Source organism: Gossypium hirsutum, chromosome A11 (genome assembly GCF_007990345.1).
Source record: "Gossypium hirsutum isolate 1008001.06 chromosome A11, Gossypium_hirsutum_v2.1, whole genome shotgun sequence".
Taxonomy (NCBI): Eukaryota; Viridiplantae; Streptophyta; class Magnoliopsida; order Malvales; family Malvaceae; genus Gossypium; species Gossypium hirsutum.
In genome coordinates, this window is record NC_053434.1 from 48,317,612 (window position 1) to 48,341,590 (window position 23,979).

Below are 23,979 nucleotides of genomic sequence, written 5' to 3' on the forward strand. Positions count from 1 at the left end.
AAATCAAAAGATGCAAGAAGTGTTATGGAAGGGTCATGAACTGATTAGAAAGAATAAAGTGCAATACTTAACCCTTAGAGGGACATTAATAGAATGGGAGCATCAAATCATTTTAGACCAACTTTGGAAGACATTGGTACCACGAACCTATTGGAATCTAGTTATATACTTCGAGAAGTTTATAATCTCTTATGGAGCAAGGAAAATAATGAGACAAAGTGTAGGTTCACGAAAGTTAACTGGGAAGCAAAATGTGTTTGACATACCATGGATGGATAAATTAGTTGTTAGGAAATTACCAAGAGAATTTCTAAATTTAATACCCGCTATAAAGATTGAAGAGGAAGAAGATCCTGAGAAATTTCCAAATTGGATTGTAGAAGATGAATTTGAAAAGAATTCAGAATTTAATATAAAGAATTTCCCAGAGGAAGATACAGGATCGGAGATGGAAGAAAACATAGAATTGAATTTAAGTGGTGAAATGTAAAGATAAATGTTGTTCATGTACAAAATGAGAACTGAAAAAATCCGAACTTATGAATGAAAAGAATTGCATATTGATATAATTTTGGTCTCTTTTTATTCATTAAATTTTTTATGTAAGTAGTTTTTTGCTATTCGAAATTGTTTTGAGAATTTTTGTTTATTTTTTTATAGATTGAGTATTGAAGATGGATAATCAGTTTTTTGTATACGTTTATTTCGATGGAATAATATTAACAACCTTTAGATGTATATTTGAATGTTGCCAACAAATAGCAATGAGATTTAATAAAAATGTCTCGTGCGATGATATGAAGGAAAGGATTAGTGCAAAAATTGTTAGACGTTGTGGGAGAAGGATCTAGAAACTTTTCTATAAGTTTCCAATTTTGGCAGATCCTATCAAATTCACTAAAATGGAACTTGTAGACGGTGAAGACGTGGAGACAATGATCGCTATTTATTATGGGAATCGGAGTGACCAAAATGCACCGATTTAGTTATTTACTGAGTTAGCTGGAGAGGAGCCAACTGAATATCTCACTGCATTAGGTGAAGAACATGGAGCTCAAGAACCATGTATAGTGGCTCCAATATCGTACGTTGATAGTGAATCGACTATACATGGGATTGATATCGATCTTAATGTTGCACTCGGTATTTATGTGGGTGGTGATGATGGATACATTAGTTATGATTCTTGTAATCACGAGGTCCATAGTGATAGTGATCTCGATGTGGATGAGGTCCTCGATGATATTGACGATGAATATGTGAATGGAAAAGGAAACATTAACGCATCTCCAGTCAAGAGCCAGATTTGACGTATTGTGATACACAATAATCTTGGGGCACACATGTCGCTCATAGATCCCAACGCGGCGCACGTAGTCGAGTTTTTGGAGTACCCTGAAATACTACTTGCTCACCAGCTGGCTGAAGATTCTGATCCTGAAGAGTTGGTCGTAGGCCAAAGATTCGAAAGTAAGAAAGAGTACATATTTTCTATTAAGCGGTATAGCATGAATATATCAGTGGACTACAAAGTCGTAGTGTCTAAACTGACATTATATATTGGGAAGTGTTGGAAGTTGGCAGAAGGCTGCAATTGGTGGGTATGAGATGCACTTATTCAAAAGCCATAGATATGGGGGATACAAAAATTTGTTGGACCTTACACATGCACGTCAACACGTATGACAGAAGATCATCGAAAACTTGATTCCAAAACTATCTGTATGTGTATCATGCCAATGGTGAAAGACATGCCGACCATTAAAGTTTCGGTACTAATTGTCAAAATGCAGGCATGATTTCAGTATTGAGTATCATACCAAAAGGCGTGGATAGTTAAACAGATGGAAATAGAGCAATTGTACGGAGATTTTGATGCGTCGTACAATGAGCTACACGGATAGATAGCCGCTATGCGGGAGTACGTACTGGGGACTGTCATTAAGTTATAGACACGACCTTATTACGGCTTGGATGACCAACTACAACCAGGAAAAAGAATTTTTCATCAGATGTTTTGGACATTTAATCTATGTGTGTGTACATTTCCCCACTGCAAGCTATTTGTGCAAGTAGATGGGACCTGGCTATACAAAAAATATACAGAAATCCTACTTCTTGTAGTTGCTCAAGATGGGAACAAGAATGTGCTCTGATAGCATTTGCCATCGTAGATAAGGAGAACATAGAATCGTGGGAATATTTCCTTACCAACCTGCAGAGGTATGCTATTAGCAACGATAATATTTGCATCATCTCCATAGAGGGAAATGATTAATTACCGCTATTAGGCGTTCCGGTGTGCCATGGAGATCTATTTACTACATCTGGCACATCGCGACTAACTTCCATCAAGATTATAAGAATGTAGATTGGCGGAGAAAAGTTGTGAGAATGGGTAAAGGATAACCTTATCTTTTCAATATAAGTTTTAATGTTTTAAGGCAATACTGTAACTTATCTTTTCTTATTACATATACAGTGCACGAGTTAGAGCCATACATTTTCCGCCAAAGAATGACCTGACTTGAGAGTGACATGGAGGGTTTAAAACCAACACATCTTTCCGACAGTGGCTGGGTACCATAGAGCTATGGCAATGGGCTTAAATTTTTGACAAGGGCTTTCGCTATGGTCAGATAACCAAAATTTGGTGTAGGGGATCAACTCCGTGTTGTTGAAAACACGACATCTTCCGATTTCATCTGTTTTCTCGGTTACATTCTACAGGTTGGCTACCTTGATGCCAAGAATGAGTTACCACCTAGGTCCTATGGAGTTGATCTTTGAAACAGATGGTGCTATTGTGGAGGTTCCAAACACTTCATTATCCATGTGCACATGTTGTGCTAGCGTGTGCTAAAGTCTCGCTTAATGTTGAACTATTTGTCGATGATGTGTACACCCTCGAGTGCACGTTGCGTGTCTGGGAGAATGAGTTCCCCGTCTTACTTGACCTGTCTACGTGGGAGGTGCCTTCGACGACTTTCAAGCTTGTCGCAGACAAAAGGTTGCATAAGAATTCGAAAGGTCGTCTGTAATCATCCAGAATCCATAATGAAATGGATATTAGGGAGAAATCCGACGGTAAACGTTGTGGATTATGTAGATAAGCTGGTCATAATCGGAGTAAATGCCTGCAACAAAACTACCATATTAAACAATCGTCACGATCGGGTAGGAATTGGGCTTATATAATCTAATGTACCTAATTTATATTACAAAGTTTGTTCCAAGTTTTAATGTTGTAATGTATTTAATTTGTATTACAAAATTTATATTACAAAGTTTGTTCTAAGTTTTAATATTGTAATGTATTTAATTTATATTACAAAGTTTGTTCCAAGTTTTAATGTTGTAATGTTGTAATGTTGCAATTAATCTAATTTATGACCATAAAGTTTGTTCCAAGTTTTAATATTGCAATTAATCTAATTAAATAAATACAAAGATTGTCTTTTTCTTGATTTTTATTTTTTTAGAATAAAAAAATACAAACTTTGTAATATTTAAATTACAAGAAACACCTAAAATTGATGGTTTGATAGTGTGGTCCTAGGGGTATATTTCTGCAGGGGTCGACATTCATGTTGTGGGTGATCACTGTTATCAACATCCTCTTCAGTCGTAGGTAGGGGTGTGCGAAACACAAAAGAAAAATCATATGCCCCAAACGGTATCGATAAACTTGAGTTGAGATGAGTGTTGTACTGTGATGGATACGACCGAGGAGGAGTGGAGTAATGCGGTAGATATGGGCAAAGAGGAGTGCTGTACTGCGGTGGTATTGGAATGAAGATATCAAACCTGAAATGATAGTCGTGTCCTAACAAGCCCAGGAAATAGTCATTGGCCCGCAACTCCAGATGATAAGAACTATCCCCGAAATGTGTATGCGACTGCTTGGGCTCGAGCTCGGGCTCTAGCTCGTATGCCCCAAGTCGATGCATGTGTGGGGGACTACAGTCGACTGCCCACCAAGTAAATATGGTTTTCCCGTATTAGAGTACCATTGTATGTACTCTAATGATGGTTGCAAATCGAAAAAAAATCCATCTGAGGTCTCCGCGCCATCCGATTATCCCACACTGCAATATATTTCTAGTGTACAACCCTCCAATTATTTCCATGTTTTCCTCTCTTGTTAATCCCGTGAATCTTCCCCAACTGCATTGGTGGAGCTGGTATATACTGGATACAATCAAACTGCCGGAGTAGTCGATTCCTATTATATCACTCGATTGTCTAGAAATTGATAATTGGTGCGTTAATGCACCACAAGTGAGAATGAATGTGGGCAGACGAGGGTATAACAACCGCAATTTCTAGTCTTCAATACGACATCCAGATAAATTGCATGATTAATAACATGGTTAAAATTTAACACGGTTCGAGTAAGATATACAAAGTAATTAAATGTCACGAATATTGGAATAACTTACCCCTTACTTGACATGTTGTTCAATCATCAAATGATATATCGAGACAGTGTATAACCTCCTGATACCCGGATTGTTACTCTATCTATGAAAATAAATTACATGTTAGAATAGTATCATTAGAAAAAATGTCAATTAATTGCAATAATAAGTTAAATTTTATCACTTGTTACCAGTGGAAATACGTGTACCTGGTGCCTAACCGATGCCAAGAATGACATCCGATAAAGAGCGTATGACTGCAGCAATATGAGGCATCCACCTATGTCTACGGCATCAGGCTTTTTTGTCCAACAAAGCTCATGATACAACATAGTCAGAACTGCAGAACCCCAACTATACTAGCAGTAAATACATCAAATGAACCCTATTGTTGTTCGCATCCGACATCAGTACACCCCCTATAATATGCATAATGTAAGCTTGAGCTGTACACATCACCTTCTGCTTAGTGACATTAATTGATAAATGTTCAAAATTGGCTTTCAGCCATGAAAATCTCAAACTCATACATTTGGACTCAGCATCATTGGGGGAGACTTCTAGTAGGCTATAACAAAGGGCAGCCGGCTCAGGTATCGTACTTACGCCCGTTATAGCACTTTCATTGATTGGGAGCCCAAGTTGCGATGCAACATCACCTAGAGTGACAGTGCACTCCCCACACGGCAAATGAAAAGTGTGGGTCTCCGGGCGCTAATGCTCGACCAATGCAGATATTAAATTGTACCGCAAATCAAACTTCCGAATCAATGCTGCTGACTCGAATCCGGCTAACTCCAAGTATGACATAAGTCATTCATTTGGGGGATATCCTAAACCATTCACCCGACCCCTCAATGCGCGGTATGGACCTTGACACTATTAAATTACAAAAAATAGTTATTATAACATAATTTATTTTCGTAAATGATGTAGAACTTTTTTTAAAGGAACCCGTGATTAACAAATAACAAAATATTACCATATTATTAACTGTGTTTGATATGTGATCATCATTCTTAATCAATGAACCCTTTGCGATACCTACAATTTCAAAACAAATTTTGATAATTAATTTCTAAGTTTAATGCATTTTAAATATTTATCAAAATAACTCATTTTTATATATTGCTTTTAATTACAAAAAGTACCAAACAGTTTTGTTCACATCATATTTTTTTCTATACTACATTAATAAAATAATTATACCTTATAAATTCCAACTCAAACTCCAACTCAATGGTCCTATTCACAAATTTCATCTCAATGATTTAATCTTTTACCTACATAAAAAAAAGTATATTAAAATAATAAAAATAACATGCTAATATAAAAAAACATAAACTATCTCAACAAAATAAATACAAATATTTTTATTATTATTTTAAAATAATAATAAGTAAAACGTATTGGTTTAAAATATAATATATATAATAACATGAAAACTTAATTATTGTCAAAAAAATATAAATTTTTTTTGCATAGAAGGATTCAAAAGAAATTTTATTTATAATATTTATAGAAAACATAAAATAAAATTTAAAAGCATAAACTCTTAGCCCCAATTATAAAATCTTAAAAAAGTAGAACATGTAAACTATTATTCCTAATTTATCTCATAAATTCCAACTCAATGGTCTCATCTTTTACTTTCATAAAAAAATAAAAAATTTATATTAAAATAATCAAAATAACATTCCAAATAAATTACATAAAAAATAAATCTAATCAACCTAAAACAGGCATAATAAATAAATTACATAAAAAATAAAACATTCTTTATACATAACATAAATAGACTTTTTTACTTATATAAATATTAAAAATAACTTATGAATGAATGAAAATATAAAATAAATACAAACATACCTTAATAGCTCTTTTTAACCAAATAATACCTTAGAAAAATAAAATAAAAAATAAAATCTGAATTAAATCAACAATAATTAACATTTATTTATAACAAAAAAATACTAAATAAAAAAAATTACCTTTTATGATTTTTTGTAAACACCAAATCTTTCTAAACCCTAAACAACAATCTCTCCTTTCCTTTTCTATTTATTTTTTTTCCTTCTATTTCTCCTTCCCTGTATCTATTCCGCTTCTATTTTTTTCTTTCTTTTTCTCCTTCCCGCTCTCTTTTTCTTCTTCTTCTTCTCTTCTTCAAATTTCGGCTCTTTTTCAGCCAAAAATGAGACATTGGGGACCCTATAATGGTCCCCAAAGCACAAGTCACGGGCATGGCATAGACCCATCCCTTCGCTGACAAGTCACAGGTGTGCAGCCTGTGGAATCAGCATGACCAACAGTGTGCCGCCTCTAGAGTGGGCATGACCAACCGGTGCCGCCTGTGAACTAGGCATTTTCAATGCTATGCCGCCTTCCTTTGAGCCTTTACTAGTTGTCCTGTCCCATCTATGACAACGGGTCGACAGTGGGTTTGGGTGGGTCGGGTTTTGGTAGTATACGGGTCGTATTTGACCCGTATTCCTTTAGGTGCCGCCTATTTAGATGCCATTTCTAATTTTTTATTATTTTTTTCAGCCAAAGGTGTCATTATTTTAAGATGGTGCCGCCTATGCACCACCATCCACTTGCTTGGATATACCATTTTGATGCATAATCTATTTAACATACCATTTAAGTATTTTTCTTTTTTATAATATATAGGTAAAAAACCCCAATAGATCCTATCAAATTTCCCTTTAATCAACTAGGGTCGGTTAATAACACTTTCCACCATAATTTTAATCAAATTATAAGAATATTTAATAACAAGAATTTAATAATCAAATCTTTAAACATCTAAATATTATGCATATTATAATTTAATAAAAGAATCTTAGTTTAAGAGAAACCTTAAAGTAATAATATTTTTTTTTCAAAAAATAATTTTACCAAAAATCAATCAACAAAGGAGAAAAACATATAACATAAGGATTATATAAATTTCTTTGCATAAAAGGGCATAAAAAATTTAGAGATTTATGCATACTTAAGTGATTAAAGGCTCTAACGACTACCTATAGTGCGCAGACCTCAATTGAAATAACAGTAGTTTTAGGAGGCAATTGACAACAATAAATTTTGGGATATTTTTGTGACTTATGGGGGAAAACAATTAAAAGAAAATCGTGCTGATAACATGTTATAAAATAAAAGGATAGAAAGTAAAGAACAAAGAGAATGAGAAAACAAAGAGAAAACATATTTTATTGATCAATTCGAGTATTTACAAAGCTTTTCCAAATAGAGATAAGAAATATAAATGAAGTAGAGATTTACTTCTAATGACTATTAGAATTTAAAATATATAAAAACTTATCTTGATCTTGATGAATATTCACTTAATAAGATATTCATAACAATATTTAATATTTAATATAATTTTACATATAATCATTTTAAATTTTTTAATGTTTACATTACAACAATATTAATATGGATTTAATTTTTATGTATTATAAATAATATAAAACATTATACACTTAAAAAATAGATTGATCGAGGCTTAAACCTTAAATGTTTAGGCTCAAGCCCATTCTATATTTTAAATGAGCCTAATTTTTTTGTTCAAATATTTTTTTTTGCTTAATAATTTTGTCCAAACCTTCTTAAATTTTGAACGAATTTTGAGATTTAAATGAGTTGTACATCCCATAAATCAGTCTAAGGTTATCATTTCTTTTTCTTTTCATAACCACAAATGTTTTGATTTTATTTTATAATCTAAGTATGATCCTAATTCTATTTTCATGAGAAATGATATTTAAATAAAATTCTCCTGTTAAATATTTTAAATTTTAATCGGATCTTTCTTTGTTTCTCAAAAAGCCAGGCATTACTTGATTTTTAGATGCCCCAAAGTCCAAGCCACTAAATTGATTTTTAAAGTTTTTCCAAAATACGTAACTCATTACGCAGGGATTAAAATAATTAATTATAGAAAAATGTTTTACTTTTATTTAAATATTTTAGGTAACTAAATTTATACATTAACTTAATTAATTGTGAGAAATTATGTAAAACATGAGATAAATGAATACAAATAAAAAGATGATATGATAAAACAAAAACATGCCACAAAAGCAAGAAAAAAATGACATGAATTCATGAACTTGCAAAAAAGTTATATAAAATAATTATTGATACATTAAAATTTATATTAAAAATTACAAACACATCACAAACATGGGCACGTACATATAAATTTTTTTTTAAAATTAAGTTTATATGATAAATTAATATACAAGTGAACACAACTTGACTATTCTTTTAATAAATAGAATGACAATAACAAATTATATGCGCACAATATGATATGTATCGGAAATAATAAGAAGAAACATTAAAAAAATAATTACAAAATAATAACATAAGAATGTCATGAGTATATATCGTGTTCTTATTAGTTAAATATAGCGAGTGGATTTTTCGTAATTAACATGTGCTCCTATAATACATTTGCTTATTACGATGGGTCATGCTCATAGCGGGTGGTGTCATAGGTTATTCATTGTACATTATCCGTACAAAAGGGGGAGTTTTGTAATCATGCCGAAATTGCAACCGTTGGTTCATTTTGGCTTGGAATTAAGCATTGCAAAATAATGTAAATACATGTCGTAGGTGCAACCATTGGCTCATTTTTGGCTCGAAATTACGCAATGTAGAATCGTGCATCTGGAAGAATGTAGTAGCAATCATGTGTAGGTATATATAAAGATAAACAAACCGGGAACAAAAACATATGTAACATAATTTAACAAGCATTTATAAAATGTAGAAGTGCTTGTGAAAGTGCGACAATATATAAATTATGGCAGTGTATGCATGTATGACAGTTGTATGGTTCCACTATCATTTTATTTACAAAGTACAACATATTGCCCAAGTATAAGAAAGTGGAGACAGAAATAAACATACACGTGATGTCTAGTTTAAATGTAGAACTTGCGGAGGGGTCGAGCATTCCATTTCCGCCGCAAAAGCTTCCCGTTCAAGTGCGCTAATTGATAGGCGCCGTATCCAACTACCTTGATGACCCGGTAAGGACCTTCTTAATTGGTTGACATCTTTCCTTTCTAACCCACCAGCAGGCTGGCTTCCTTATTTCTCATTACTAAATCTCCCACTTGATATTTCCTACTATGAACGTTGGTGTTGTAATCATTTTCCACTTGCTAGGCACGGGCTGTCAGGTGAAGTGCGATTTGATCCTTGGTTTCCTCCAAAAAGTCCCAAGTTCTTCCTAAGCATGACATCATTAGCTTGGTCCTCATAATGGAGGACCAATGGGTATTGATGCCAATTTTAGCATGAATGGTAGCTTCTAAACCAAACATCAGGCTGAAGGAGTCTCCTCGGTGCCAGATTGGAAGGTGCTCTGGAGGGCCCACAAGATGCGTAGTAGCTCATCTAACCATCCACCCTTAGCTTCATCAACTTTGTTTTTCAAGGCTTGGAGGATTTTTTTTGTTGGTGGCTTCTTCTTGGAGTTCTTCTAGAAAGTCTTCACAAAACTATAGGTTAAGGAAATGTGAAGATTGCTGCAAAACTGTTCAAACTTTCCTTGCAACTGATTATTGTTGTTTGTGATGATTAGCTGTGAGACCATATACCTACAGATGGCTGTCTTCCAAACAAAATTTTCCATCTACTTGTCTGTGATAGTGGCCAGTGCCTCAACTTCCATCCATTTGGTAATACGACCACAGCCTTGTTGAGATGTCCGAGTTGTTTTTGTGCCCGATTGTCAAAGAAGAAGTATCGTTCTAATTTTTTTAAATAATGTTGAATTTGGCTAAGTATGGAGTTTTTGGTGACAAGAATAGGTTCAAAATTGTTGAAACAATAGCAACAAATCACAAAACAAACTAAGTTTGCTAAAAATGACAGTAAGAAAAACCGAAGCAAAAATTTGAAAAGAGAAAGAATTTGAACAACAAGATGATTGAGCTGAAAATCATCATCTTTCATTGATAATATCAAATTATATGTAAGTTACAAAGTGAATTTGACAGTTACCTAACAATGTAACATCTCCCACCTATACTTAACTAATACAAGATTGAAATTCAAACCAAAGCTAGCTGATACGTCAGCCATTACATCAAGTACAAATCAGAAACTAATCCTACTAGCTTTGATTACAAGTTACAAACTAACTAGGAAAATTACATTTGAACAAAATGAAAACAAAATGCACCAAGCTGCTACTGCTCTCGGTTCTGCTACATTGCTGGTTTGCTTGAAGAAGCTGCTGGTCACATGTTGCATTGCAGGCCAATGCTCAACACTCCTCCTTGGTCTGTATGCAACATAAACCAATTTTACTCCTTAAGTTCTCGAACCTTGATGTACCAAGAGGCTTAGTCAAAATATCAGCCAATTGGTCTTGTGAGCTACAATGAACAAGACTGATTTCTCCTGATGCTCAGCCTCTCGAACAAAATGAAACTTAATCTTAAAATGCTTGGTTTTTCCATGAAAAACTGGATTCTTAGCAATAGCCACTGTTGATTGGTTGTCAACCATGATTTCAGTAGGCTCAAGTTGTTCTTCATTTAGATCATATAGCAACTTTCTAAGCCAAATGGCTTGATTCACTGCTGCTGTGGCTGAAACTTATTCTGCTTCAGCTGTGGATTGAGCTACAGTTTGTTGCTTCTTCGAACTCCAGCAAAATACTCCCGAGCCAAGTGTGAAGAAGTAACTTGAGGTGCTTTTCATGTCATCTGCAGAACCTGCCCAGTCACTGTCTGAATATCCCACAAGTTTAAGCTTATTTTCCTTCTTGAACATGACACCAAGCTTCAAGGTTCCCTTAATGTATCTAAGTACCCTTTTTGCTGCCTTGAAATGAGATATGTCACAACAGTGCATGAATCTAGACAACAAGCTAACAGCATGCATGAGATCAGGTCTAGTTGCTTTCAAATAAAGCAAACAGCTAACTAAGCTTCTATACTCCTTCTCATCAACCCTCTCTTGGCTTCTAATGCTGGTCAGCTTTTCTCCTTGGGCCATTGGTGTGCTCACTGATTTGCACTTTGACATGCAAAACTTGTCTAGGATCTTCAGGGCAAAAGCATATTGGCTTATGAAAATACCATGATCAAATTGAATCACTTCCATCCCAAGAAAGTATGACATGATTCCTAAGTCTGTCATATCGAATACTTCCAGCATTTGTGTCTTGAAGTCATTGATCTAGTCAATTTTGCTTCCAGTCACCAAGAGATCATCCACATAAATTGAAACAATTAACAATGTTTCATCTTTAGTTTTCTTTACATAAAGTGTTGGCTCACTTAGGCTTTTCTCAAACCCAACCCTTGACAGATACTCATCAATTCTGTCATACCAGGCTCAAGGTGACTGTTTCCGGCCATATAAGGCCTTCTTCAACCTATAGACCTTGTCCTCTTCTCTTGGGACTTTAAATCCCTCTAGCTGCTCGATGTATATTTCTTCCTTAAGAAAACCATTCAAAAAGGCTGACTTGACATCCAATTGGTGAATTTTCCATTGTTTCTATGCAGCCAAGGCAAACAGAAGCTTGATTGTGTCAAGCCTTGCTACTGGAGCAAATGTTTCCATAAAGTCTACTGCTGACTATAGCCCTTCACCACTAGCCCTGCCTTGTGCTTGTTCAATGAGCCATCATCATTGAACTTGGCTCTAAAAACCCACTTGACACCTATGATTTTCTTCTGGTCTGGCCTACCAACCAAGTCCCATGTCTCATTCTTCTGGATCATGTCAAGTTCAGCTTCTATTGCCTTCTTCCAGCATCTGTCCCTTGCAGCTTCTTCATAGCTTGAAGGCTCAACTATTGCTGTATTGCATCTATGGTAGATGTCAGCAATGATTCTGGTTCCTCTCACAGGAGGATCATCAATGTCAGCATTTCCAGGTTCATTTTCAGTTGGCTCTAGACTGATGTCAAGATGATCTTCATCAATCAGGCTTGTTTCTGAGCCATCCCAACTCCAAAATTTCTCCTCATCAAATTTGATGTCCCTGCTCACGAAAATCTTCTTTGTTGAGGGATCATACACCCTGTAGCCCTTTTTGGTACTGCTGTAGCCAACAAATATGCCAGGGGTAGACCTTCTTTCAAGTTTAGTTCTTCTTCCAGCTGGAATGAGAACATAACACACACATCCAAACACTTTCAGATGAGAAACAGAAGGTTTGTGTCTATACCAGGCTTCAAAAGGTGTTTTGTCCTTCACCGCTCGAGTTGGAAGCTTGTTCAGTAGATAAACTGAGGTGTTGACAGCCTCAGCCCAAAATTTACTTGGAAGCTTGCTTTGAAATAGTAGACATCTGGCCATATTCATTACAGTTCTATTTTCCTTTCAAAAAATCCATTTTGCTGTAGGGTATTAATAGTGGTTAGCTGATGATGGATCCCTGCATCCTTACAAAGCTTTTGAAACCTCTTAGACAAGTATTCAGTCCCATTGTCAGTTCTCAAGGCTTTAATCTTGCAACCTGTTTGGTTCTCTACTAATGCCTTGAATCTGCTACAGGCTTCAAACACTTCAGACTTCTATTTCAAGAAGTAAACCCAACAAAGTCTGGTAAAATCATCTATGAACAGCACAAAGTACTTGCTGTCATTCAAGGAAGGGGACTTTATTGGTCCACAAACATCACAGTGCACCAATTCAAGTTTTTCTTGAGCTCTCCATGCTTGGTTCACTGGGAATGGCAATCTGGCTTGTTTACCAAGCTGACAAACTTCACAAACACTGCCACATGCCTCAACTTTGAACATATCCTCCACCAAACTCTGTTTGTGCAATAGTTTAAGTGATCTGAAATTAGCATGGCCTAGCCTTCTATGCCATAGGCCAGTATTATCAGCTAAGCTTGTATAAGCTTTCCTCTCGAGTTGGTTCACATCAAGCATGAAACATTTATATACCATACCTACAGTAATCATTTCTTGGCCATGAAAGTCCTCAATAACACATGAACCATTCTTGAAAACTAGGGAATACCCTTTTTCAACTAACCGATCAACACTCAATAGATTCTGATCAATGTCAGGTACAAAAAGCACATCTGAAATGACTTTATTACCTGAACTAGTATTGATCACTACATTGCCCTTGCCTTTGGCTTCAATCAAATCACCATTTCCAATTCTGATTTTTGAGCTGCAGCTTCTGTCAAGGTCCTTAAACAAACTTTCATCAGCTGCCATGTGATGTGAGCAGCCACTGTCCACTAGCCAATTGCACTTGACTTTTCTTGTGGTAGCAAAGCCTGTGGCTGTGAAAACATGCCCCTCCTAAGCCTGAAGATCCTCAGCAGCTTGAGCTTGGATCAGCTGCTGTGCTGGTGCCTTTGGTTTATTTTTACAAACTTTCTCAACATGGCCAAACTGCTTGCAGCTCCTACATTGAATATCTGACCTAAACCAGCAAAATTTTTCAGAATGTGTGGTCTTCTTGCAGTGGGCACATGGTGGAAACCTTCTCTTGCCAGATTCTTTCTTTGGTTTGTCTCTCTTGTCAAGCCAAGGTGTGACAGCCCAAAGTTGACCCTAGTCGGGAAGTGGTTTCGGGACCGCTAAACCGAGTCACCAAAATGTTTGAATGCGATACTTATTGTCTAGAATATGTAATTATGAATGTGTGAAAATTTCAAGCTTCAATTTGGTTGATTTCATGTGAATTTAGTTAATAGGACTTATGTGAGAAAATTCTAAAATGTGATAGGTCAATGTGTGAGGACCTATTAGTGCATGTGGACAAAGGGGGGGACTTGCATGTCAAATTTCCCCCCTACTAGTAGTGGCCGGCCATGATGGGCATGATGCACAAGTGTGCAATTTATTTTATGGAAATTATGGCATGAGTATGGCACAAATAAGATATGTTAATTTGTGTCATAAAATGTTGGGATAAAACAAATAAAATAATAAAAAGGAGTATGGAGAATACAAAAAAAAATGTGTGTGTAGTTGTTTGTCCCCCCCCATTGCCGTGAGCTAAAGAAGAGAAAGGAGAGAATTTTGTTCATCCTTTTCTCATCTTCATGCTTGCCGAAACTAGAAAGAAAAACAAAGAAAAATTTTCTCATCCTTTGGTTCATCCTTGGCCAAAAATTTTAAGGAGGAAAGAAGAAGAAATGTGAAGAGATTCGGCCATGCATGTAGCTAGGCTAAGGTATGTTTGATGATGTTCCATGAGATGCATGCATGTTTTAGTTGTTAGCTTGAGTTCTACTTGGCCCATGGTCTAAATCTTGCTATGTGATGGAATTGGCACTTGACCATGGATGCATCATTCTTGGTTGGTGTTTGATGTTGTGGTGATGAGGCATGAGGATGAGTTAAGATTCGGCCTAGGTGGAGGTTGTGTTAATGCCATTGCATGCAAAAGATGAGGCTTGTTAATGATGCATGTGATGATGGCTTGATGATTCTTGAACCTCCTTTTTAGCATTTTTGTGTGAGCACATATGTGCATTGGTTGCTAAATGGAGAGGAATCGGCTAGCAAGATGTGTGCTAAGGCCGAATGTAACTTTGCATGTTGATGAGCAATGCATGTGTTAAATCGATGAAAAGGGGGAGGATGCTTTACTAGTGTGTGTATATGTGTGTATTAAGTGTTGAGATCGACCCCAAAAATAGACATGCATATTCGGCCAAGGGGAAAGAAATTAGCTAATATGTTGTGTTGATGCATGATTTTTGCATGTATGAGACTTTAATGTGTAATGTATAAATATGGGCTAAGTGCCTTGTGTTCATCTTTTTGATGCCTAAATGATGAAATCAATTTATTTGTTTGATTAAGCTCAAGAGCAAAGGGGAAATAAATCTGATAAAGGGAAGGAAAAAGTGGTTGAATAGCTAGCGGAATCGTTCGACAACACCCGAGGTAAGTTCTTGAGTAAGAGAGCTTAAATTACAATGTGATTAAATCATGCTCTATGTGTGGCTATTGAGCCGAATGTGCAAGGACGATATGTGCCTTGTGTTTGAGTTTCGCAAATGAAAATGAAATATGAATGTGCATGATTAATTGAATGCTGTCCGGGCTAAGTCCCGTAGGCTTTGTGCTAAGTGAATATATCCGGACTAAGATCCGAAGGCCTTTGTGCGAGATACTAAATCCGGGTTAAGTCCCGAAGGCATTCGTGCGAGTTGTTAAATCCGGGTTATGTCCCGAAGGCATTGTGTGAGTTACTAAAACCGGGCTATGTCCCGAAGGCATTTGAACGAGGAGCTATATCCGGTTAAATCCCGAAGGTACGTGATTTGGTAATGAATGAGCTTGCTGTAAAATTCCAGCGAATACTCGAAAAACATCCCAATATGGGGATATGTTACGTATGTGTTGAATTTAATCGAGCCCTTACAAATAAATGTTCGCTCAGTTGATAAACGAGCTACCGGCCTTCGGCTAAGTTAGTCTATTGTGTATGTACATAAGGGTTGTGAATGTTGTGAAGCAAGTTTGATATCGGTAAATTGCGTATTATGAAATATTCCATTTAGCTAAATGTGTGTTATTCTTTGTTTATGCTGGAATTTCTTGCTCAAAACTTACTAAGCATAAATTGCTTACTTCGTTCCATTGCTCCTCTGTTTTATAGATTTTTTGGTTCTCCAGCTATCGGACTCGGGATCTTGACGTCGAAGTCGCCCACACTATCAAAGGCTCTTATGGGTACTCTTTTGGTTGAATTTTGATATGGCATGTATAGGACGACCCATTGTTGTTTTTCGAGTACTTTATGTGATGTATAAGTTTTGGATAGCCATGTGAAAATGGCTTATATGTGTTTAAGTATAATGTTATAATCATTTAGTGTGGATATGCTTGACAAGGATTGGCCACGGGGATGGTTAATCACTTTCATAAATTGTGCTATGTATGCAAAAAGGGCTAGTTGAACCATGAAATAGGTAAAGCCTACCTTAAAGGTAGATGCTGACAGCAGCAGTGACGTAGATTTGGAAAATCACTAAAAATAGTAGGAATGGAATTAAATAGTGAATAAATTATGTAAACAAACCTTGAAGAATCTACTTTCATAGGAAAGTAACGAAACAATCATATGGACAGTACAGTAAGAGATATTCGGGTTCTTGTGGAACAGGGCCAGAACATTTTCTGGATTCCCTGTTCCGCCTTTGGAAATTCACTATAAATTGACCAGAGATAATTAGGGGTCATACCATATATGTATGGATTCCTATCTGAGTCTAGTTTCCATAGAAACAAACAACATCAGTATTGAAGCTCTGTGTAGAGAGATATCCAAGTCGTAATGGGTAAAGGTCAGTGTAGTCGACCCCTGTAACATGGGAGACTTTGACTAATAAACTGTACTAATTGGCCTGACCAAAAATTCTATAAAAAAATACATAGGTGGAGACATGAGTCTAGTTTCAGGGAAAAATCACCAAACTGATTTTCGAGTTGTGAAACTCAAGATATGATTTTTGAAGCGACTAGTACTCAGACTGGGCAGTGTCTGGAAGGAAATTTTTCAAAGTTTGTTAACATCTCGTGTCCGACTCCGGTGTCGGTCTCGGGTTCGGGGTGTTACATTTTATTGGTATCAGAGCTACGGTTTAGTCAATTCTAGGACTACCGTAATGTTTTGGGTCTAGCTATACATGCCATTTTATGTGATTACTTGATAGTGTGGTGATTTGTGACAATTGTAAATGTGTTTATTTATAGTAATGGATCCCGATCGTGACCGAGAGGTAGCTGATGATCTTGAGAGTGTAGCGCCTGCTCCCGCACAAGGGACAGTGCCAGCAGACTCTCAACCTAATGCTAGTAATCCGAATGATGAAGCTAGACAAGCATTCTATAGCGTGATGAATGATTGGTTTAACCAATACATTCGAACTAATATGACTGTTCCACAACCTCCATTCCCGACAAATACTACCCCCGCACCTACAATACCACCGGTAACGGACCAAATAAGGTCAAATAAGCCCCCAGTTGACAGAATCCGAAAACATGGGGCTACTGAATTTAAGGCTATGGATAGCGATGATGCCGAGCAAGCTGAATTTTGGCTGGACAACACTATCTGGGTACTCGATGAGCTATCTTGTACACCCGATGAATGCCTAAAGTGTGCTATCTCCTTGCTACGTGATTCTGCCTACTATTGGTGGAGTACTCTGACTTCTATTGTGCCCCGAGAGCAAGTAACTTGGGAGTTTTTCCAAACTGAGTTTCGGAAAAAGTATATCAGTCAAAGATTTGTTGATCAAAAACGGAAGGAATTTCTTGAGCTTAAGCAAGGCTCCATGTCGGTTACTGATTACGAGCGAAAATTTGTTAGACTTAGCAAATACGCTCGGGAATGTGTTTCGTCCGAAGCTATTATGTGTAAATGCTTCGAGGATGGGCTGAATGAAGATATAAAAATGTTCGTTGGCGTTCTTGAAATACGAGAGTTCGTGGTACTTGTTGAACGAGCTTGTAAAGCCGAAGAGCTTAGAAAAGAAAAGCAAAGAGTTGATGAGGGAACTGGAGAGTTTCGTAAAAGATCCTCGGGAAGGTCTCTTCAACAGACATCGAAGAGATTTCGAGATGATGCGGGCCAGTTTAGAGGCACTTCGGGCCTTTTGGACGAGATCGTGATCGACCCCCTGTGGGTACACGAGGCACTTCGGTCGCCAGTGTTGGGAATGAACGTCGAGACAGGACGAAATGCCGATATTGTGGTAAATGGCATTCGGGGAGTTGTAGATTTCCTGACCGCTCCTGTTACAAATGCGGACCAGTTGACCACTTCATTAAAGATTGCCCGAGGTTGTCGGGACAGAATGCAAATCAGAGTGGGAGACCGGGTGCTACCACTGCTCGAGGTAGACCATCTGGAAATATGGGCAATGCTAGTGGTGGTCTGAGAGGATCTAGAGATGATATAACCAGATTCGAAGCCCGTGCGCCTGCTAGAGCTTATGCTATACGTGCCCGCGAGGATGCTTCTTCGCCTGATGTTATTACCGGTACATTCACTCTCTTTGATACTAATGTAATTGCTTTGATTGACCCCGGTTCTACTCATTCTTACATATGTGAAACCTTAGCATCCAGTAAGACTTTACCTATTGAGTCTACTGAGTTCGTAATTCGGGTGTCAAATCCCTTGGGTCGTTACGTGCTTGTCGACAAAGTGTGTAAGAAATGTCCCCTGGAAATTCGAGGTTCCTGTTTTCCGGCGGACTTGATGCTTTTGCCGTTTGATGAATTTGATGTTATCCTTGGTTTGGATTGGTTGACCGCGCATGATGCGATTGTGAATTGCAAGAGCAAGACTATTGATTTGAGGTGCGCAAATAACGAAGTAGTCCGAATTGAGTCTGCGGACTTGGAGGGGATGCCAGCTGTAATATCAGCAATGTTGGCACAGAAATATGTAAGAAAAGGGTGCGAAGCATACCTTGCGTATGTACTTGGTGACAAAGAATTAGAAAAGAAACCCGAATCTGTGCCGGTGGTTTGTGAATACCCGGATGTTTTTCCGGAAGAATTACCGGGTTTACCACCTGTTCGGGAGGTAGAGTTTGGTATTGAGCTTGTACCTGGGACTACGCCGATTTTGATAGCTCCGTATCGTATGGCACCAACTGAGTTAAAGGAGTTGAAAGCTCAGTTGCAAGAACTGACGGATAGAGGTTTCGCTCGACCAAGTTTCTCACCTTGGGGTGCACCAGTATTGTTCGTGAAAAAGAAGGACGGAACCATGAGGTTGTGCATTGACTATCGTCAGCTGAATAAAGTGACGATAAAGAACAAATATCCGTTCCCGCGCATCGATGATTTGTTCGACCAACTGAAGGGAGCCTCAGTGTTCTCAAAAATAGATTTGAGATCGGGCTATTATCAGTTGCGAATTCGAGAATCGGACATACCCAAAACTGCCTTCTGGACGAGATATGGTCACTACGAGTTCTTAGTGATGCCATTTGGGCTCACTAATGCCCCTGCGGTATTTATGGATTTGATGAATCGGATCTTCAGACCATATTTGGATCGGTTCATAGTTGTGTTCATTGATGACATCTTGGTCTATTCAAGAGATGAGACCGAACATGCTGAGCACCTGAGACTGGTGTTGCAAATTTTGCGGGATAAGCAGTTATATGCTAAGTTCAGTAAGTGTGAGTTCTGGTTAAGAGAGGTTAGCTTCTTGGGTCATGTGGTATCCGCATCGGGTATTCAAGTTAACCCGAGCAAAATTTCAGCCATGCTTAACTGGAAGCCTCCAAGAAATATTACCGAAGTTCAGAGCTTTTTGGGGCTCGCCGGTTATTACTGACGATTTGTCAAAGGTTTCTCGATGATAGCCACACCAATGACGAAGCTACTTCAAAAGGATGTTAAGTTCGAGTGGACGGAGAAAGGTCAGAAAAGTTTCGACCAACTGAAAACTCATTTGACTGAAGCTCCAATTTTGGTGCAACCCGAATCAGGTAAAGAGTTTGTCATTTATAGTGACGCATCCCTACTTGGGTTGGGTTGCGTATTGATGCAAGAAGGTCGAGTCGTGGCCTATGCGTCGAGACAATTGAAGCCTCACGAGAGGAATTATCCGACCCATGATCTCGAACTAGCTGCCATCGTGTTTGCTTTAAAAATATGGCGACATTATCTGTTTGGTGAGAAGTGCCATGTATTTTCGGATCACAAAAGTCTCAAATATTTGATGACTCAACGAGACTTGAATCTGCGACAAAGACGTTGGCTTGAGTTGTTGAAAGATTACGAGCTTGTCATTGATTATCACCCGGGAAAGGCTAACGTGGTTGCGGACGCCTTAAGCCGGAAGTCATTGTTTGCTTTACGAGCGATGAACGTGCATTTGTCTGTTCTACCAGACAGTGGGTTAGTAGCTGAATTAAAAGCTAAACCATTATTGACTCACCAAATTCGTGAAGCTCAGAAAGTCAATGATGAATTGGTTGCAAAACGGGCTAAGTGTTTTCCGAACGAGGAATCGGAGTTTCAAATTGATGATGATGATTGTTTGAGGTTCAGAAATCGTTTGTGTGTTCCAAGGAATTCGGAACTCATTTCGATGATTCTGAACGAAGCCCATTGTAGCCGAATGTCAAGTCACCCGGGGAGTACGAAAATGTACAACGATTTGAAACGTTGGTTTTGGTGGCATGGTATGAAACGAGACATCTCCGACCTTGTTTCGAGATGTTTAATATGTCAACAAGTGAAAGCGGAACATCAAGTGCCTTCAGGATTACTTTAGCCGATCATGATACCCGAGTGGAAATGAGATCGAGTCACAATGGACTTTGTGTCCGGACTGCCATTGTCAACAAGTAAGAAGGATGCGATTTGGGTTGTTGTCGATAGACTGACTAAGTCGGCTCACTTTATCCCCGTGTGTATGGATTTTTCATTGGATAGACTAGTTGAATTGTACGTTTCTCAAATTGTGAGATTACACGGGGTACCTATTTCTATCGTGTCGGATAGAGATCCGAGATTCACCTCGCGATTTTGGAGGAAATTGCAAGAAGCTTTGGGTACCAAGCTGCATTTTAGCACTGCTTTTCATCCCCAAACCGATGGTCAATCTGAGCGGATAATTCAGATACTTGAGGATATGTTGAGATGTTGCATCCTCAAGTTCAGTAGTTCATGGGAACGGTATTTACCTTTGATTGAATTCGTTTACAACAATAGTTTTCAATCAAGTATTAAGATGGCACCTTACGAGGCTTTGTACGGTCGTAAATGCCGTACACCATTGTTTTGGACCGAGCTCGGTGAAAGTAAAATTTTCGGAGTTGATTTGATTAAAGATGCTGAACAGAAAGTAAAGGTAATCCGTGAAAGTCTAAAGGTAGCCACGGATCGTCAGAAGTCGTACGCAGATTTGAAACGAAAAGACATCGAGTATCAGGTGGGAGACAAAGTGTTCCTTAAGGTTTCACCTTGGAAAAAGATACTCAGGTTCGGCCGTAAGGGCAAGTTGAGCCCAAGATTCATTGGGCCGTACGAAATCTCCGAACGAGTTGGTCCAGTTGCGTATAGATTGATTTTGCCCCCGGAGCTTGAAAAGATTCATGACGTCTTTCATGTTTCGATGCTTCGACGCTATCGATCTGATCCATCGCACATAATTAGCCCATCAGAGGTTGAAATTCAAGTCGACATGAGCTATGAAGAAGAACCGATGCGTATCCTAGCTCGTGAAGTGAAGGAGATGCGAAACAAAAGAGTTCCGCTAGTAAAGGTGTTATGGCTCAAACACGGGATCGAGGAAGCTACTTGGGAGACCGAGAGCTCGATGAAAGAACGATACCCAAACCTATTTACCGGTAAGATTTTCGGGGACAAAAATTTCTTAAGTGGGGGAGAGTTGTGACAGCCCAAAGTTGACCCTAGTCGGGAAGTGGTTTCGGGACCGCTAAACCGAGTCACCAAAATGTTTGAATGCGATACTTATTGTCTAGAATATGTAATTATGAATGTGTGAAAATTTCAAGCTTCAATTTGGTTGATTTCATGTGAATTTAGTTAATAGGACTTATGTGAGAAAATTCTAAAATGTGATAGGTCAATGTGTGAGGACCTATTAGTGCATGTGGACAAAGGGGGGGACTTGCATGTCAAATTTCCCCCCTACTAGTAGTGGCCGGCCATGATGGGCATGATGCACAAGTGTGCAATTTATTTTATAGAAATTATGGCATGAGTATGGCACAAATAAGATATGTTAATTTGTGTCATAAAATGTTGGGATAAAACAAATAAAATAATAAAAAGGAGTATGGAGAATACAAAAAAAATGTGTGTGTAGTTGTTTGTCCCCCCCATTGCCGTGAGCTAAAGAAGAGAAAGGAGAGAATTTTGTTCATCCTTTTCTCATCTTCATGCTTGCCGAAACTAGAAAGAAAAAACAAAGAAAAATTTTCTCATCCTTTGGTTCATCCTTGGCCAAAAATTTTAAGGAGGAAAGAAGAAGAAAGGTGAAGAGATTCGGCCATGCATGTAGCTAGGCTAAGGTATGTTTGATGATGTTCCATGAGATGCATGCATGTTTTAGTTGTTAGCTTGAGTTCTACTTGGCCCATGGTCTAAATCTTGCTATGTGATGGAATTGGCACTTGACCATGGATGCATCATTCTTGGTTGGTGTTTGATGTTGTGGTGATGAGGCATGAGGATGAGTTAAGATTCGGCCTAGGTGGAGGTTGTGTTAATGCCATTGCATGCAAAAGATGAGGCTTGTTAATGATGCATGTGATGATGGCTTGATGATTCTTGAACCTCCTTTTTAGCATTTTTGTGTGAGCACATATGTGCATTGGTTGCTAAATGGAGAGGAATCGGCTAGCAAGATGTGTGCTAAGGCCGAATGTAACTTTGCATGTTGATGAGCAATGCATGTGTTAAATCGATGAAAAGGGGGAGGATGCTTTACTAGTGTGTGTATATGTGTGTATTAAGTGTTGAGATCGACCCCAAAAATAGACATGCATATTCGGCCAAGGGGAAAGAAATTAGCTAATATGTTGTGTTGATGCATGATTTTTGCATGTATGAGACTTTAATGTGTAATGTATAAATATGGGCTAAGTGCCTTGTGTTCATCTTTTTGATGCCTAAATGATGAAATCAATTTATTTGTTTGATTAAGCTCAAGAGCAAAGGGGAAATAAATCTGATAAAGGGAAGGAAAAGGTGGTTGAATAGCTAGCGGAATCGTTCGACAACACCCGAGGTAAGTTCTTGAGTAAGAGAGCTTAAATTACAATGTGATTAAATCATGCTCTATGTGTGGCTATTGAGCCGAATGTGCAAGGACGATATGTGCCTTGTGTTTGAGTTTCGCAAATGAAAATGAAATATGAATGTGCATGATTAATTGAATGCTGTCCGGGCTAAGTCCCGAAGGCTTTGTGCTAAGTGAATATATCCGGACTAAGATCCGAAGGCCTTTGTGCGAGATACTAAATCCGGGTTAAGTCCCGAAGGCATTCGTGCGAGTTGTTAAATCCGGGTTATGTCCCGAAGGCATTGTGTGAGTTACTAAAACCGGGCTATGTCCCGAAGGCATTTGAACGAGGAGCTATATCCGGTTAAATCCCGAAGGTACGTGATTTGGTAATGAATGAGCTTGCTGTAAAATTCCAGCGAATACTCGAAAAACATCCCAATATGGGGATATGTTACGTATGTGTTGAATTTAATCGAGCCCTTACAAATAAATGTTCGCTCAGTTGATAAACGAGCTACCGGCCTTCGGCTAAGTTAGTCTATTGTGTATGTACATAAGGGTTGTGAATGTTGTGAAGCAAGTTTGATATCGGTAAATTGCGTATTATGAAATATTCCATTTAGCTAAATGTGTGTTATTCTTTGTTTATGCTGGAATTTCTTGCTCAAAACTTACTAAGCATAAATTGCTTACTTCGTTCCATTGCTCCTCTGTTTTATAGATTTTTTGGTTCTCCAGCTATCGGACTCGGGATCTTGACGTCGAAGTCGCCCACACTATCAAAGGCTCTTATGGGTACT

The 23,979-nt window shown here is 37.9% G+C and overlaps 1 protein-coding gene and 1 long non-coding RNA gene across 2 annotated transcripts; one reads left to right on the top strand and one right to left on the bottom strand.

The window, feature by feature from the left end:
- The first annotated feature begins 9,207 nt into the window (after positions 1-9,207).
- On the top strand, positions 9,208-9,888 carry LOC107905440 (uncharacterized). The gene is made up of 2 exons (XR_001686540.2): positions 9,208-9,472; positions 9,612-9,888. It is a non-coding gene; the product is annotated as an uncharacterized lncRNA (long non-coding RNA).
- Positions 9,889-11,051: 1,163 nt separating this feature from the next.
- Positions 11,052-11,615, bottom strand: LOC107958622 (secreted RxLR effector protein 161-like). Its single transcript, XM_016894449.1, has one exon. The coding sequence runs from the start codon at positions 11,613-11,615 to the stop codon at positions 11,052-11,054; it is 564 nt and encodes a 187-aa protein (XP_016749938.1).
- Positions 11,616-23,979: the final 12,364 nt, after the last annotated feature.